The sequence below is a fragment of the Peromyscus leucopus genome, chromosome 13 (genome assembly GCF_004664715.2).
Source record: "Peromyscus leucopus breed LL Stock chromosome 13, UCI_PerLeu_2.1, whole genome shotgun sequence".
Classification (NCBI taxonomy): Eukaryota; Metazoa; Chordata; class Mammalia; order Rodentia; family Cricetidae; genus Peromyscus; species Peromyscus leucopus.
The window spans coordinates 22,574,716-22,593,044 of NC_051074.1; the positions used below are offsets into that span (position 1 = coordinate 22,574,716).

Below are 18,329 nucleotides of genomic sequence, written 5' to 3' on the forward strand. Positions count from 1 at the left end.
TTTGCAAGCTCCTCTCCGTTCCCCTCCCTGCACCATCTCTGCCCTGGTGCCTCAGGACTGAAATAACTGGGTGTCGGAGGGACATGTCTATGCAGCTGGGAATTTAGCAGAGGCAGCAAAAGGTTAAAAACAGAGCAAAGAAACCCACCCACCCAGCCTCCCGGTAGCAACCAGGATGCATTTTCAGCTTGTTAGAGAGCTGACTATTGTTCAAAGAACTTCATGTTTAAGCAGTGGCTTAGGGAAAAAATATCGAGGGTCTTTTATTGCTGTTTTAATGCGGATATTCATGAGTGTTCTTGCCAAGAGCCATACAAAAATCCTGCAAGTGCTTTTTCTTGCACAGTCTTGCCTGAGAAGGAAAAACATCGACATCAAAGTGTGAGGTTTAGAACTTGAGGAACTGAGTCAACCAGAACTTCACATTCTTTGAAGTCTCCAAGGCTCCCTCTTGCTTATTTATTTATTTTTTTTAAAGGACAGGTTATAGGAAAAAGAAGCTAAACAGTATGAGAAACAGATTAAAATAAACTAAAGCCTTCTCAGCTTTGCGAGGCTGTCATCAATTTGGGTTTTCAAACTAGGAGCGACGGTTCCAGTCATCAGTGTGAATCAGACAAACGCGGTTTCCTTATTTCCCAGAGATCCCCTTGTTACTCTAAAAAGGGCATTTAGATGCAGCGACAACACAGAATCAGGAGAGGGGCCAGGAGCCAAGCGCCGTCAGTCTGGCATCACCCAGCGCTCTAAGGGGTCTGCTGCCACTCGGTGAGTGAGAGCAGAACACCGTCAGGACAAATTGGTAAGCCCAGCACAGCAGCTGGACAGGGCTGAGTCCTGGAGAATGGGCTCTGGACAGCAAAGCCTGTGGGGCCTCTGAGGGGAAGAATGTCTCTCAGTCACGGCACCTCCACCTTCCCCACAGCGTACCTGTGGCACTTCTCTGGACGGACTGCAGTTTGCTTCACCTCCGGCCCCTCCCTATGTCAGCAGAAAGAGGGGGGAATAAGGAGATTCCCTGTTACGCCCTACAGCGCTTCCCAGAGAAGCAGCCCTATCCATGCGTGTGGGATGAGGTGGGACAGAACCAATGCGCAGCATTCACCCAGGGCTGAGACCCAAGTGGAGCGAAAGATGAAGAAAGATGCTGGCTCATGCAAGATTTGCCGGTGACTGATGGAGCTCCCTCGGGTGGGCTTCCAGGGAGATCACTGCCTCTCAGAGAACCCTTTAGTCTCTTTTGAACTTGGACCTGAGAAAGCCTGAAGGGAGTGAGGTATTTATTCCAAGAGCTGTTAGGACCTCTGTCTGCCTCGGCACTTAGGCCAACGCAGTCCTGGGGAACCCAAGCGGACATTCAACACAGGAAGAGACTCATCAAGCTCCAAGGGCATTTATCTAAATTCAATAAACTCTGATTGATGAATCGAGAAAGAGAAAAGGGCAGAGACAAAGATCATCCGGGTTAAAAATGAAAACAGCGCGGCAGATACCGTCTTTGTGTTTAGTCGCAAAGGAACAGACGGCTGTGAAATGCGAATGGTTTACGTTGCGGATGGAGCGGAGCTGTTAGAGAATCGGAGGGTGAGATGCGGTCTGGGGAAACTACCGGAGCCTACCTGCATCTGGGTCTGCGGCTCGCTCCGGCTTTCCACTTACCTTTTCCACAGCAAATGTTCTTATCACATATTCTGCCAGCAGCTCGGTGTCTATCAGAGTCACTTTAATGTCTTTGTAGATCTCGGTGTCATCTGGCCAGTATTTGCAGCATTTCACCTTCAAGAAACACAAGGGGAATGACAGGTTTAGGTTTTCATTTAGTGCCTGCAATGAAGGGGTCATACTATGGTTTACAGGGATAAGTTTGCACGCCGGCCTGCGTTAGCCGTGAACTCCAAAGCAAATCTGTCAGTCACTGTTCTCAACATCCTCTGCTCCCCTCATTCCTTGGTTCCAAAAGCAAGTGAAGTGAAGTCATGGGAAGACTGAAATGTAGGGACATGGTCTAAAGTTAACAGAATGTAGTTATTATCCCGTTATAGTAAGCATCCATTTCCCGTCGTTGCTACTCAGGAAACGGTCTGGAAAAAGAACCCACAAGGGGAAGTTTGCATAGTTTAGTCTCTTTGAAGCTTAAGTTTCAGAAAGTGACTCAGGGCTTTGGGGGAGGACTGAGCAGAAAACCTGATTCAATTCTAAAGATAAAATGACTCTGCCCGGAGAGGAACAGTAGCTTTGTAACTAATTCTACCTCAGACTCAGTTTCTTGTCACTGTTGCTTACAGTTATACATGTGTGTCTTTATGTTTTGTCCACATGCATCCCTCCTCCATATTCCCTCTTGCTTGGGAGCTGGTTCTTTCTTCCTCCCAGTGAGTGCCCACTCTGCTTTCTTTCTTTTTTGGTTTTTTGAGACAGGGTTTCTCTGTGTAGCTTTGCGCCTTTCCTGGATCTCGCTCTGTAGCCCAGGCTGGCCTCGAACTCCAAAGATCCGCCTGGCTCTGCCTCCCCAGTGCTGGGATTAAAGGTGTGCGCCACCACCGCCCGGCTCCACTCTGCTTTCTTATTACATCGATCCCATTGCCCTCTCTGTTTCCTGCCTCCTTTATGATCTCCTCCTCTTCCTCTTCCTGACTCCTTTCTAGTCTCCCCTCCCCCCAAAAAATATATATGTAAACATACACATGTATGATTACAAATCTAAGTTCCACATAGATGAGAAAACATGGAATTTGTCTTTCTGAGTCTGGCTCACTTCACTTAACATGATGAGCTCCTTGCAAACGCAATGATTTCATTTTTCTTTAGGGCTACGCAAAATTCCATCACGTCTTTGAAACACCTCCCAGACATCATTTCTGTTCTTTCTATTTTCCCTGCCACAATCTCAGTGTGGTCTACGGGGTCATCTGATACAGATGTTCTTTCTACACAGGCAAGATCCAGAAGCCGCCTCCTGAGTGGTGCACCGCCCCACCCCAACACCCTGACTTGTGCTATCTATTGTAAGATTGTTGCTTTCCAGCACCGTCTCTGAGAGTGACGAGATGTTCTCTTGTCTGGGGTGTAAGTGGCTTTAAAAAATTGGTCATCACTTGCATTTCCAGTCCAATCTACAACTGTCATTTTTATTTTCTATTTTATGTTCAGGGACATACATTTACCTTAATCCCCCAATAGGCTCTGTGATCCAAAACCATCCTTTCTGTTTAGAATGTCCTCTCCTATCTATTCCTTTCCAGGTGATAATCCCTATTCTTTAAGGCACATGTTAGAGGCACCTCTCCCCCTTCCCCCAGTCTTTTCTCCAAAGATGTGAACTCCCTTTGATTCCCAAGGAGCATATTTGGTAGCAAGGATGAGATCCTTCATACAAAACTTGGCACCTGGTTATTACTGGCCAGCGGGAAAGGGGGTATTTCGCTTATTCCTCGGATCCTGCAGCACCTGGAGGTCACATTCTGTACACGATCAATATGCAGTGGCCACACAGGGCTGTATCTCATGGGGACAGGCATAGGATTGGCGTGAGGAGGAAAATCCCAGACAGGGAACATTTTCAGAAAGGATGATGGGCTGAGAAGACCCTTTTAGCGTGGCAAACATCCCTGCCACACTAATGTTTGTAGTGTGGCTCGTAGCTGGCCAGTGCTCTAGCTGCCTCTAAACTCTGGAAACTTTCTGCAAGATAATCCTTACTAATCTTAGTTGATAATCTATAAAGCAGAGTTTGAGGCAGGTGAAGCACAGGGCAAAGATGGGTTTGACCTCACGATGTTCTCAGTCCCCTTTGGGAATCTCCCTGCACAGCCTTTAGCCTGGAAATGCTATCTGTGGCATTATTAAAGGGTGGATCTACAGGATCTCAGAAATATCCATCACGAATACCCAAGCAATACCTAAAATAGCCAAGATTAAAAGAGACCCGACTTCTTTTTAGATGCAAAGTTGGTCTGATCAGACGGTGTGTTATGTAGAGGGATTTAACTTGAGGGTGACCACAATTTCATTTATAGAACGTTCACAACAGGGATGCTTATACAGCACACACTGGACTCTCCTCTGTGCTGAAGGCCTTGCTTTGCCCTTTCCGTGACGTCAATCACGCAAGCAGAAGGTAGTGGATAGAACTACAAATACAGTATGCATGCGTACTTTTAACATGGAGTAACTCAATTCAATACAACTAAAAACTTTTTTCCCCCCTGTGGAAAGTATAATAGAACAAGAACACACACCATACACACACACACATACAACACACACACACACACACACACACACACACACACACACAGATGCACCTGTAACTTGTGTTATACCAGGGATCTTCTACCTAATAAAAAAATAAAAATCATAGTTGACAAACTACAAGTGTAATAGGTGTAAAGCAGTTTGTTGTATGGTTGCCTGTTCATCTATTTTAGATTCCTTTCCTTCTCCAACTGGGCATTTTTAACAAATATGAACATGGGGCCTTCAATGTCTTGGGGTCAAAGAGCTAAAACCTGCCAGCAGGGACTGAGGGTCCAGAGTTTCTCTTCTGGATGGTTCCCATGTGCCAGTTCAGATTGTATCTAAAATCTGACCTAGTTCTACTGCACAGTTTTCCAGAGGTCTGCATCTCTGCAAACGGGATACAGCAGGATGCCTCCATGTGTAGGCAGGTGGCAGGAACCTCTAGGTTAGATTATGTCCAGCTCATGTGGGGGAGCTCCAAGTCAAGGGCCCTGTTGCAGCCACACTGGTGGTGAACAGGTGCGGCTGCTCTCGAAGCACAGGACAGTGGCCTCTGATATGCACAGCCCGGAGTTGGCCCAGAGCCACTTGGATGCTCCCATCCAGAGGCAATTAAGACAACAGAAGCATGGAAGTGCTTCCTTCTAGAAAGTGTCTAGGGCACCTCACATCTCGCATGCCAGCACTTGTCAGGGCGGGTTCAGAAAAGGCAGAGGGACCATTTCGAATCCAGTCCTCCCCAACTCATCTCCCAGAGTATCTTGAAATGGTTTGCCACATCTGTTTCAGCCTCCTAAAAATCCTTCTAAATTGAGTTCCTGTAAGTATCATTTCAACTGCTTGGACCTGTGTCAAGTTATTATTTTGCTTAAAGAAACAGGAACAGGAAGGAAAGCATGTTTCATTAGAGATGAAGATTTTGTGTGTCTGCAGCATGTGGGGCTTGTAGCCACCCCTTGGCTCTAACTCTACAGACAAGAGATGTTGAAGCCAAGGCTTTGGAAACACCTGCTGGAGCCCTGGCCCCACACGACTGGATGCTCCTCCATCTGATCCTGTGCCAAGCCAGCTGTCTCCTGCAGCTTGAGGGCACTTGCTCCGTGTCTAGCAGAGTCTCTGCCTCCCACACATCTTCATCATGTATGGCAACAGCCTCCAGCCTGGAAATGAGGCCACTTCCAGGATTCTCTGATTACTTTGGTGCCCTATTCGGGTTCCATCAGGCCATTAATCAAGCAAAGAGTATGGGGCTCCACTGCTTGCTCAGGTCTGCAGGAAGAGATGCAGCAGTCCCTGCTCCCAAGGGGTGGTCAACTCTGGCTTTAAAACTCACTAACTTAAAACACAGAAAGCAGTATAATGGGAGGATCTTGAACTTCCTGGAAGAAGTTTTAAAGGAGAGTAATTTTTAACTCATCGTCCATGATAATCCCATGTTTATTAAGGTCTTAACATCACTTGGGGGGAGAGGGGTTGAGCCACAGCTTCTGAGCCTGGGAGTACATCATCTTGACCTTGAACGCATCCTGACACGGCCTCACTAAGAGTTCTAAACTCCAGCACATATCAGAACTCCTTGCAGTGATTCTTAACAAATTCTGAGGGTCTGGAGAACTGGCATTCCCAACAAGCTCCCTGGCCTGTATCCCATACCGACCAGAAAGAATTTCTGCAACTCAACCACACTGTAGAACCTGGCTGATAGGAGTTGAAAGAAGGCCCTGCAACTTGCTTATGCAACCTCAGGTTCTCCATCTGTCAAAAAGGGATGGTGACAATTCTTGTCCCAGAATGTCCCAAGATGAAGTTAGTGGTTCTCAAATTTGCACACACATTCGGATCAGCTGGGAGTGGATTTAAAGAGACCTCAAAGCCCAGGTCACATTCCAGGCTATTTCTCAACTTCTGTGGTGGGACAGAAGCAGCCAAATCTCATGAAGCTTCCTAGATGCCTCCCAAGTGCAGATGGGTCTGGAAGTCATCAGATGCAATGAGATTAAAAAAAAAAAATCTGTGTCCAGTTGATTACAAGATCTCAAAAATGATAATCCTCGTTCTTCAGCAATAAGTTTATAACCTAGACCCTAGATGACAAGAGGAGTTTGTGGCATCTGGAAAGAGAAAACAGGATGCTTAGGAAGAGAAGGGGAGAAGTCTTGAGCAGCAGCAACCGTGTGGTTTGTGATGGGGGAAGGAACATGAAGGCAGGCGTCCATGCTGCTTTTATTCTTTTCTGCAAACTGTGCTCCCCAGAAATAAGGCGACACAGAGGAGGGAGGTTGGCATTCCCGTCTCCTACTGTATGGTTTGGATGCACTTCCAACGGGAATTAGGAAACAGCGTCTGGGTGCTGGGGAGGCAATTTAAAGCAAACAGCTGGAGTTACAAAGACAGTTTGCAAACCCTCATTCGCAAGGTCCCTGCAGCTTCCGGACATACAGCCCTCACTGCTTTGGGTGAGATGTTCTCATCACTGTATTCTCACATGGAGGCTTAGGGAGGAAAATGATTTGCAAGGGCCCAGGCTTGTCTCTATGCTCCTAGTTCCTTCCAGGGCCAGGGCAGGTAATGAACTCCCTGGGTGGGCCAGGCCCTGAGTCCAGCTGTAGAGATGTGTGGGAGGGTAGACCTCAGGGAGCACATGGCTCTTTGGTTGCTAGGTTTCAGCTTCAGGAGCAGATGCGAAGCAGGAAGTCTGAAGTGGCTTTAGCTGCCCCATCTATGTGAGGCAGATGAAGAGGTGTGCTTGGAGAGTGTACTCTGAAGCCATTGCTGACTTTTTCCATGGATCTCAAGGTGCTAATTTCCTAATTTTTGCTCATAACTCTAAGGAGATTTTTCATGCCTATTATACATTCTCTTCTCCCTTCTCTCTCTCCTTCTCTTCTCTTTTTTTTTTTTTTGAGGCAAGGTCATTGTGGTAGTTTGAATGTAATTGGCCCCCATAATCTCATAGGGAGTGGCACTATTAGAAGGTATGGAAGATTTATAATGAAAAGGAACAAGCTGAGCAGGGTAAATTACAAAATGTAAGTTTTGAGGAGAAAAAGAGCACAAGGAAGTGGAATGGAACTAAGTCCTGTGTTCAAGGAGATAAACGGATTAAGAAATGGAATAAAGGGAGTGGTAACCTCAGGGCAAGACTCCACTCATCTAAGTTTCCAACTTGTGAAAGGGAACTAAAAAAAACCCTTAGGGCTAGGTGTGGTGGTGCACGCCTTTAATCCCACACTGGGAAGGCAGAGGCAGGTGGATCTCTGAGTTTGAGGCCAGCCTGGTCTACAGAGTGAGTCCAAGGACAGTCAAGTTTAGGCAGTGAAGGTACCAATCCAAAACAGAAAGCTGGTGAAGATGGAATTGAATGAGGGGGCCAAGCAGAACTTGGCAGCTTCAGCCATGTGGCTCTGGCTTCAGAGTCAAGTACAGAAGAAATGAGTTATGGGATTTGTCTCTATGCCAAAGGGAAGCCACTGAGGTCAGGCATGTGTCAGGGGTGTCCCTGAATGAAGGCCTATTAGAAAGGCCATTGCATGAAGCTGTGAAGTTGAAGCCTGGGTTGCCTTGGAGATCCCAAGATATCAATGATGCCAGAGTCGTGGGTTACCTGCTGAGGAGAGCTGCTAACAGGGAGTGGAACCAGGCCAGGTGAAAGAAGTATGTTGCAGTCAACAAAGCTGAAAGGAATCGGGGATCTGAAGAACCTAACTCTGAGTTTTGACATCAGACATGGAGATGAGATGCAGAGTTTGGAGTTTGCCCAGCTGGCTTTCAGTCTTGCTTTGGTCCAGTGTTTCCTCACTATGTTCCCTTCCCAGTTTGGAATGACAATGTGTATCCTGTGCCATGATATGTTGGAAGCATATAATGTTTTTCTTTTTTCGATTTTATAGGGGATTACAGTTAAGAGACTGCATGATTCTCAGAAGACACTTTGAACTTTGGACTTTTAAACATTGTTGAGACTGTGATAGACTATGGGGACTTATGAAGTTGGACTAAATACATTTTGCATTATGATATTATTTACCAACTTATGGGGGCCAGGGAGTGGAAGATGGAGTTTGAATGTAATTGGCCCCCATAAACTCATAGGGAGTGGCACTAATAGGAGGTGTGGCCTTGTTGGAGTAGGTGTGGTCTTGTTGGAGGACATGCGTCACTGTGTGGGTGGGAGCTTTGAAGTATCTTTTGCTCTAGCTTCGCTCCTGTGACATTCAGTCGGCTTCCAGTTGCCTACAAGATGTAGGACTCTCAGCTCCTTCTCCAGCACCAAGTCTGTGTACATACCACCAGGCTCCCCGCCATGATGACAACGGACTAAACCTCTGAACTGTAAGCTGCCACCTCAGTGAAATGTTTTCCTTTATAAGAGTTGTCGTGGTCAAGGTGTCTCTTCACAGTAATAGAAAACCCTAACTGAGACAGTCATGCACTATAGTCCAAGTTGTGTTAGAGCTTGTCATGTAGTTCAGGCTGACCTCAAATTTATGACCTCTTGATCTCTTGCTTCTGGGTGCTGGGATCACAGGCAGGAACCAGTAGGCCCAGCTAAGATCATTGCTATATACATTTATGTGTAAGTTTCATCTGATCACCACTCTTCCTAAAACATTTCACATACATCAATACTAACAAGGCTGTGTATAAGGGACCTGACTGGCTTCTTCCTCCCAGACCCGATTCATATGACTGGGTGGTGGGACACTCCTTCAGGCAAAACTCATGAAGACTTCCGGAATAGATGGTAATCAAGTGCTCCTGGAGGACGGCATAGTTTTAGTTTGGGGAAAGAGCTTCATAACACAGAGAAGTTTCCTTTTCATCTCTCTAGGTTACTGTGTACAGCCGGTGTGGCCCCGCTCATGGCTTCTGGTTTTCTGTCTCTTCCCTTCTACTTCATTCAGTTGACTATGGATCCAGAAAGCAGCCTAAGCCGACTTCAGCAGGCTCTCAAGAGACACACGCATTCAGACTGCTCTGTTCTGTACCTGTTCAAGAAAGGAGGCTCTGGCATTTAGCAATTCCCCATGTTCTAGTCCTGGCCAAGGAGGGAGCTCACCATCACCAAGCGCAGTAAAAACAGGCCACACACTCTGATAGTTACACCTTAATGAAGCATCCTAGACACCCTTGAGCAATAGCAGCACTATTAGCATATAAAAGATCCAAGAGTGGCACATGGCAAATCTCTTGAGGAAAAAGGGATTTTTTTTTTCTCATAGTCTTTATCTTAATGTCATATTTTAGATTCATGACCTTGTGTGAGTCATAGGCCCATTCTGGTTCTTTCCATACGTGCTGGTGGATACTAGATCATGTGGTGGTTGAAATACACCCAACTCTTAAATGGGAATTAGGAAACAGCATCTGTGTTCTGGGGAGGCAATTTAAAGCAAACAGCTGGAGTTACAAAGATAGTTTGCAAACCCTCATTTGCAAGGTCCCTGCAGCTTCCGGACATACAGCCCTCACTGCTTTGGGTGAGATGTTCTCATCACTGTATTCTCACATGGAGGCTTAGGGAGGAAAATGATTTGCAAGGGCCCAGGCTTGTCTCTATGCTCCTAGTTCCTTCTAGGAGTGCATGCCCCCTTACACTAATTCTGCAAGGTCCAGATCACCATCCATACTTTACAAATACCTACCTTGGAACTGATTGACAGGTAGGTGCGAAAGGCTTGAGGGATCTGCATTTCAACTTTGTGGTTGCAACGTAGCAAGAGCCAATGCGTTAGGCTAGGACATAGAGTTTCCAGGTTGTCCTGCTCATCATTTGGATAGTCCTAACAAAACGAACTCTGTCTAGGTCTTTCAGGAATACAGAGAAACACACTATGACTGTAACCTTTATGGAAAGGCATGCACAATCAGCAAATCTAACTTGAGGCAGATCACAAGGCATGTGTGAGTGATCAAAAGCACATCCCTTAGGGTGGCACTATTAAAAGCCAACCTTCGATTGCTAGCTGTGATGTGGGGCAAGTTATTTAACCTCTTAGAGGTTCCATCTTTCCATCTGTAGAAGGACAGTAATGGAAATGTTGCCATGAATACTGGTCTTTTAAGGTACTTAGAACAGGATTGGTACACTTGAATGTCTGGTAAAAATTTCTGAATGAAACTGCAATGGGAAGTTCAGAAGAATGAGTGTTAATTCTAGAGGAGGGAATCTGGAGCTTCCCAGAGTGGACTATATCATTAATGCATCCAACAAGAAAGGGTGCTGTTTCCATGAGGAGGGAAAGGTGATGTAGACGGAGGTTGTTGGCAGAAGACATCTCCAGGAAGCCCATGTGGTTTCAAGTCTGTTTGATGGGGCCTGGAAGGGTGGGATCCTTTGATGGTAAAGGCAAAGTCCAAGTTCATGATGGCCAGCTGCTTCTGACGGCATTGGGGTAAAAAGTGTGTATTTGAGAAGCGTGGAATGCAGGAATGCATTGCTGTATTCACAGCATTTTGAAGTTGCCTAATTCCTTTGCATGCATGTATGTGGTCAGTGGCCTGTCCTGAGGCATGCAATTCCCCAGCCAAAGCTCATAGGTACAAATCCAGCATCTAGTTTTGAAGTAGGGACTCTTCATAGCCCCTCTGCAGATGGAATTGCAACCAAATCACCATCCTGGCCTTTCCTGAGCTTCTGTACAGTAACACCCAGTAAATAATCCACTGAAATCCTGGCATGCAGTTTGTCTGTTTCCTATACTCATAACTAATATAACCAGGGTATTTCTATAATCCAGCAATGACCTAACATGCTTAAATAACATCACTCCATGCACCCTCCTTGATCCCGAGGTTTACAAGTCTGTACTCCAGGGAAGACCTTATATGATCTTCCTGTCAGGTGGAAGGGAGTTGAATGGGTTGTATATCAATGGCATGCCTGGGAACTCGGTCTCAGAGAAATGGGTAGTAGCTTAGGCCATAAGCTGTTGTCCCTACCCAGTCTTACACACAGGGCAGATAATGCCAGAGAAAATTTCGAAAGCAATGGATTCTCCTTGCCTGTAGCCTTCTGAATTACTGCCGTATTTGTCTTATGCACAGGGAAACTAGAGATACTGTTGTTTTGCCACTTTGTTACAGAGAGACCATCAAACTGCTCGCCACCTAATTCTGCCTCTCTGATCCCACCCTCTTGGGAGGTGCCGGCTTACTCTCGTATTTACTTGGCCAGAAAACCCTAAGCCTTAGGAGAAAAGCAGGGCAAGGGCTTGGATGATGTAAGCAGTGATAGAAAGCAGAGAAGAGAGAAAGGATCCTGCCTTGGAGTGAGCATACCATTTGCTACCTGTCAGCCAGCTGTTGAAGGATGGGTGTTGCCGAAGTGTTTGATGGGGTAATCATGTGACCAGGAGTTTGGAGACACTGGGCTTGGACACTTCCCATATTATGTGCAATGGTGGAGTCAGGAAAATGTAGCTGTGTCTGAGCAGATAGGAGTGGATTTTGGTTGGTTATAAAAGCTCTCGGGCTGTGATGCGTTTGTTCCAGGAACATGCATCCATCTGCTATATGCACGGCCCTGCTAACCTCTCAGGCCCTTTACAGTCAAGGACGACTGTGTACATGGATCTTTAGACTCGAGCAGACAAAGGGAGAGGAGGCAGAATCAGCTGAGAGAGGACACAGCCCAGGCCGGTCGAAAGGTGGTGAACAGATAAGGAGCCAATGACTGGGCAAGAGCTTGTCACAGAGCTGGTCTGTATTCAGCCTGCCACTACCTGGAAGCCCGCTTGAGACCTGAATACCAAGAAACATTTGTTATTCAGACCCGCAGATGTGTTTTGATCTGGCAATATCCTGCCAGAGTGGCATCATGAGAGGTGCCCGGCAGAAAGGTGTCAGCCTGTTGGGAACCATCTCTGAAGTTCAATTTGTAATTTATTGGTGTTTGAGAAAAAAAATTTTTTAAAGGGACGTAAGGGGTTAGGCTGGATTGCTGAGAACTCACCACAAAAGGGTTAATCAGGTAGGCTAAATGCAGATGTATTTCTCTCATGTCAACACAGGGGCCGCAGATGTCACTCATATCCTTAAGGGTTCCGGTATATAAACACATGTGACTTTAAATGTGGGTTATTCCAATGAAGGAGAGGTCCATGGGAAGAAGCAGTGAATGGAAACTCCCCCTCCATGAAACATGCTTTTTATACTAGCTTACACTCTCCCCTTAACAGAGTTGACTTCTTTCAGTGGGTCCAGTCTTTTGGATTCATGGAAGAAATCACCTGGCCATCTGCGCAGAAGCCTGTGGCTGGTGTGTGTGTGTGTGTGTGTGTGTGTGTGTGTGTGTGTGTGTGTGTGTGTGTGTAGGAGGAGGAGTCACATGGCTTAGTATAGCTGTGTGTATCACCACCATAATTGGATTGTAAATGTCTTAAAGATTGTCTTTTCTATCTTTTGGCCTTCAGCAGGTCAGAGGTCACCTAACACAGCCATCTGTTACTTAAACTGGGGAAACAGAGGGACACTGTGAGAAGCCCTTAGGTGATTTTATCATTGTGTGACCACATGAACAGTAACAGTAGAGGCTGCGGCTCACCTGGGCTATATTCTCACCTGGCCTATTGCTCATAGGTCACAGTGTCCTGGGAGTGCCCTAGGCATCTGTGACACAATGAAAATCATTTGTGCATATGAACATATCTCCGTAAAGAAAAGGAAAGGGTGAAATACCAGGCTAGGATCTGCAGAGACGGTGCAGTAAGTCAAGTGCAAACATCAAAACTCAGTTCCGAGTCTAGCACCCACATAAAAGAGGCCCATGAAGGCATGTATGACTGGGGTGCTGGGGTTGCGGGTTGTTGCACAGAGAAATGCAAATCTCTAGAGCCCACTGGCCAGCTTTTTATCATGCCCTAGGAATTTGCAAGCTGATAAAATGTGTGCTTGTGCGTGTAAATAGATTATTTGTGCATCTATTTATTTGAAAGAATTATATCAGAGTAATATTTATAAAAGTTAGGATTAACATTCCAGATAATAAATATATTATAAAAACCTTATGATTTGAGGTCGGTTTAAAACACTTGATAAGGCTTTGGTTAGATTCAAGGATAGTTTTGTGGTTTGCTCTTTGCTTTGTATAAGTGTGTTTGTTTTTCTTTCACAGTTCTCAAAGCTTTCCAACTTCGTAGCCAACCAATCTAGAGTTTCCTTGTCCAATAAAGTTTTATAATTGTATCAATTTCTTCTTTTTCACTACCGTTTGCCTTCCAAGTACACAGATTTGCTACTCTAACTGGTCTAATGGGACACGAGGTGACAGTTCTCCAAGGATTATACATTTTAGATTAAACAACAAGACACACCTGTATTTTTTGTGCACCGGGAAGAGACTTCTTCCTGATGCCCAAGTCTCCATGGTGTGTGTGTGTCCTCGGTAAGTGGTCAGGAAGTTCTCCAAAGGCTCAGCATTTTCTCTAGCACCCCGCCCCCCCGAAGCAGCTGTGATTCTGTGGGACCTCTGAGTAAAGAAAGGGGGCGTGCTTGGAAGGGGGGATGGCTTTGCTGAGCTGCATGATGAAGCAGTGGCTTGTCATGACTAGCAATCGAGGGCTTGTGACAGGAACATCTCCCAAAGTAAGAGTTTATATTACCAGATCAAATCATTTTTAGAAGAAGGTTTACAAATCTGAGACAGACCATCTTCTATGGTCCAAATAAATTAAAATACAGCTCCATCACGGACAGGGCTTGTCTCACTGGGACAACAGTTATACTGGAACATTCCATGCCAGAACTCCCACATAATTTCCATGTAAAGCATGGGAGAAGCAGGGGTGGCTTGCTCTCCCCTCATTGTGTCTTTGGACTGAATTGTTTTAAGGGTTCGGACCCCAGACTTTCCCTCCTGTTGCTGGTACTAGGAGAGACCTAGTGAGTGCTGTGGGGTTGTGTGGAGAAATACACGGGTATGTTTGTTATTCAGGGGGATCTTCTTGGTCTGAATGGAAATCACAAATAAAAAGAAGTCTACATCCAAGGACAGTATTTTAGAGTTGGTCAATTTCTTTTCACTTCAAGGATATGAAACTAAAGCTCAGAGATGAACATCTGTTGGTTCCCTCTTGGTCTTCAAATTTTTTTTTTACTTTGGACCCACAATCACACCCTACTTGATATAGTTTGGATATAAAATGCTTCCCATGGCTCATGTATATGAGTATTTGGTCCCCAGCTGACAGCTGTGTTTTGGGAGATTGTGGAATCCTGGAAGGAGGGCCCTAGCTGGAGGAAGGCGGCCTCTAGGGGGTAGGAGTTGAGGTTTCTAGCCAGGCTGCACTTCTTGTCTCATCTTTGTCTCTACATTCTGATCTGTCCAGATATGGGCAAGTACTTCACATTCTGCCAACAGGACAGACAGCTCCTGCCAACAGACACCATGCCTCACCTGTCATGATGGAGTGCGCCCTCTGGTGCTAAGGCAGGTTGACTATTGGTGGTCACAGAATCCCACTACCTGCCTCTGGCTGCTATCACACCCAGTCTTGCTTAGTTCTTCTTCTTCCTCCCCTTCCTCCTCCTCTTCTTTGTCTCCTCAGGACAAGGGAAGGCAGGGCCCTGCTGCACACACCCCTCTGCCTAGCCCTTTTTTATTTAAATGCCAAATGTTGTTTATTGAAGGAGGGAGGAGGTCTTGAATACAGGCTTACAGCACAATGGGAGAACCCTGGAAGGCAGAAGTTCACTACAGATGTTTTACCATCTTGCATCTAATCTGCTAATGCCCATTATGCAGGATACATAGACAAGGAACTTCCCTTAAGCATTCAGGAGGATGAAACCCGGGAGGGAATTAGCATAGGGAGGATATCAAGGTCAAGGTCAGCAAGCAAGGCAACAGTTATCCAAAATGGGGGCCAGGGCCCTACAGGTCCCCTTTTACTAATACATGAGCTTCTTACTTAGGCTGCATGGGATGTCAGCAGGTCACCTTACCCATCATAGAGACGCCTGCCCAGGCCACACAGGCACTCTGTCTTAGGTTGGTGAGTGCCCCCAGGCATTACCCATCTCTGAATACTCATTATCATACAGGCTCAATCGTGTGTGAGCTGCAGAGTTAACTGCTGCCAAAGATCTCAAAGTGGTGCTGCAGCCCAGCCCTTTTTAAAACATCTTTTTGCCCAACTTCCTCCAGCCTCTCAGATATGTTCATTTTGTTACTGTGTAAACTGATGTTCCTGGAGACAATACCATCCTGAGACTGTGCGCTATGCTTGGCTACATTCATTCAAGTGTGACCACATATATTCTGCTCTGCAGGCTCAGGGAAATCGATGTCACCCCTTGTAAGCTTATAAAGCCCCATCCCAGATTTGTACTCTGCCTTCCCATCCCCTCAGTACACTGTACTTCCACACCAAGATTTCCACTCTCTCCCTCTTTTTGGATTCTTCCCCACAACAGACTGTCAGGGGTTTTCCATCCCATGTGCACCTGACTATAGTAACGCTCCTTTATAGTCCCGTTGCTCTCTATGGCTAAGCGTCTGACAGGTTTCAACGCAGTCTACATTTTTCCCTTCTCCTCACTCCTGCTGACTTTCCAGGGCAGACTCTGTGGTCGGCTTCTGTAGTGACTGTATCCATTCTGTGATGGTTAGCTTTCACTGTCAACTTGGCTCAAATTAGAATCACCCCAAGAGAGTCTCAGTGAAGGATTGTTGGGCATTGGGCTGACCTATGTGTATGTCTGTGGGGGACTGTCTTAATTAAACAGACAGACTTGGGGAGATCCAGCCCACTGTGGGCAGCTTCATGCATAGGGAGGGGTTCCTGAACAATATAGAGAAATCAGGCTGGGCACAATTAAACAAGTAGACAAGTGAGCATGTGTGCATTATTTCTCTCTTCCTCCTCTTCCTTTTCTTCTTCCTCTTCCTCCTTCTCCTCATCTTCCTCTTTTTCTTTTTCTTTTTTCTTTTTTTTTGAGACAGGGTTTCTTTTGTGTATCCCTGTCTGTCCTGGAACTTGCTCTATAGACCAGGCTAGTCTTGAACTCACAGAAATCCACCTGCCTCTGCCTCCCCAAGTGCTGAGATAAAAGTTGTGCACCACCACTGCTGGGCTATTTCTGCCTGTTCTTGACTATGGATGTGATATGGCTGCTGTCCAACGTTCCTGCCTGTGACTTCCCACAGTGATGGACTGTAACCTGGAATTGTAAGATAAAATAAACCTTTTCTCCCCTAGGTTGCTCTTGTTGGCATATTTTATCATAGCAGCAGAACACACTTCATGTACGCATCCTTCACAATGAATTCTTGATATCCTTAGAGGGAGAGATTTCTTCCCACCGTGGGGTGGCTTCTCCATTAAAGGCTATCCTGGTTTGCTTTCTATTGCTGTGATAAATATCATGAAAAACAACTCATGGAAGAAAGGATTTATTTGGCTTACATGTCCCAACAATGGCAAATCACTGAGGGAAACCACATAAGATACTCAAGCCCAGCAGGAACCTAGAGGCAGGAACTGAAGCAGAGACCATGGAGGAATGAAGCTGACCGCTCAGCTTGCTTCCTTACACAACCCAGGACTACCTGCCCAGTGGTAGACTACCTACAGGGGGCTGGATCTGCCCATGTCAATCATTAATCAGGAAGATGCCCTGCAGACTTGCCTACAGGCCAATCTGATGGAAACATTTTCTTAATTGAGGTTATCTCCCTTGCTTGTGTCAAGTTGACAAAAACAAAGCAAAGCAAAACAAAAACCAAAACCATAACCAATCAACCAAAAAACTAATTAGCACAGAGGACCTGGACACAGGGATGGTATCTGGACCAACTCTGGGGACCTGGATGCTCTACCTTGTCTTTGGAATCTTGAGCATCAGGAAGAAGGACCAGTGTTCATCCTCTTTGCATAGGCATCCATCCACCCCATCTGGCTCCCTGCCCTCTGGATTTGCTGTGTTCTTTCCTGTCTGTCTGCAGTCTTCACTTTCCACATTAGCATTTGGAGCTCCTGGTATTCTTCCAATAAACTCCCCTTTGACTTCAATTAGCTAGAACTGATCTCTGTTGCACATGGCCTAACAACACTTGATAGGCCTCCCTCTTCAACTAGAGGGAAAGTGGTCCAGCGACATTTCCTTGTCAAGTTCTTGGCTGTTATTCTGGTTTTAAGTGGCTGTCTTTGCATCATCTCCAATGTGTCCCTTGTTTATGGTCCTTCCTCATGCAAACCCAGTGGACTCTTGAGAGGAAGCTGCTGAAACTCCATTCCAGAAGTGCGCATTCAGCTCTCCATGACAACACTGGGCACATCTGCAGCATCCCTGCTGTGTGTTGTGGTTGTCTGCACTCCCAGACTCTGGTCCCCACTTTTTGGACATGTGCTGTCCCACACTCAGTGCAGGCACTACACACTCGGGAACACTGCTTGCACCTCAGCTTCAGGTTCAGCTGAGGTACCCCATCTATGCATGCCACATCAGTCTGTGAAACCACTGTCACAGAGTTTAATCATGTTACCTGATTTCCCTTCCAGTGCCCAATGACACAATTTACCTTTCTAGCCTCAGCCTTTTGTGACTATCTGCATCAACTGTATATAGCATATGCTTGGTCATTGGAGAAATCTTACTTTGTCTGTGATTTTCTTTTGACATTTCTTTCTTTTCTTGTACTTTTATTTGCTGTCTCCAACCACTTCTTTTCACATTCCCAATTCTGCTTATGTATGAATGTTGTCACTCAAATATAGCTCCTTTCCCAATAACACAGGAGTTTAATCCCCAAAGTCTTATGCTAACAGTGTTATGAGAGAGCAGAAACCTAAAACCACTAAGGCTCTTAGAGGTGGAATCTTCGAGAAGTAATTAGTATGAATTATGTCTTTAGGGTAGAGATTGTGTGGTTGAATTCCAGTGCATTTAGAATGAATGAGGGGCCCCCCACCATGATGAGATGAAGCCAAAGGGGCCCTTGTAAGAGTCTGAACTACGCTGTTGAGACTTAGAGAATCCACAGCTGTGGTGTTTAATTGGTGTCTTTGCTTGATAAGGTAGATTTCCCCAGGTATTTCATGATAGTAGTAAAAAACAGACTGATACACTCTCCTATTACTGAATACACC

General features: G+C 45.9%; 1 protein-coding gene across 1 annotated transcript in view; it reads right to left on the reverse strand.

Annotated features, from left to right (window-relative positions):
• The window catches only part of Ptprm (protein tyrosine phosphatase receptor type M), a 968,046-nt gene that overhangs the window by 30,620 nt on the left and 919,097 nt on the right, over positions 1-18,329 (reverse strand). The window contains exons 25-26 of the mRNA XM_037210182.1: positions 1,660-1,776; positions 931-981 (exon numbers count right to left, since the gene is read on the reverse strand). Coding sequence (XP_037066077.1) covers positions 931-981; positions 1,660-1,776 — 168 coding nt within the window. The remainder of the gene's footprint in view (positions 1-930; positions 982-1,659; positions 1,777-18,329) is intronic.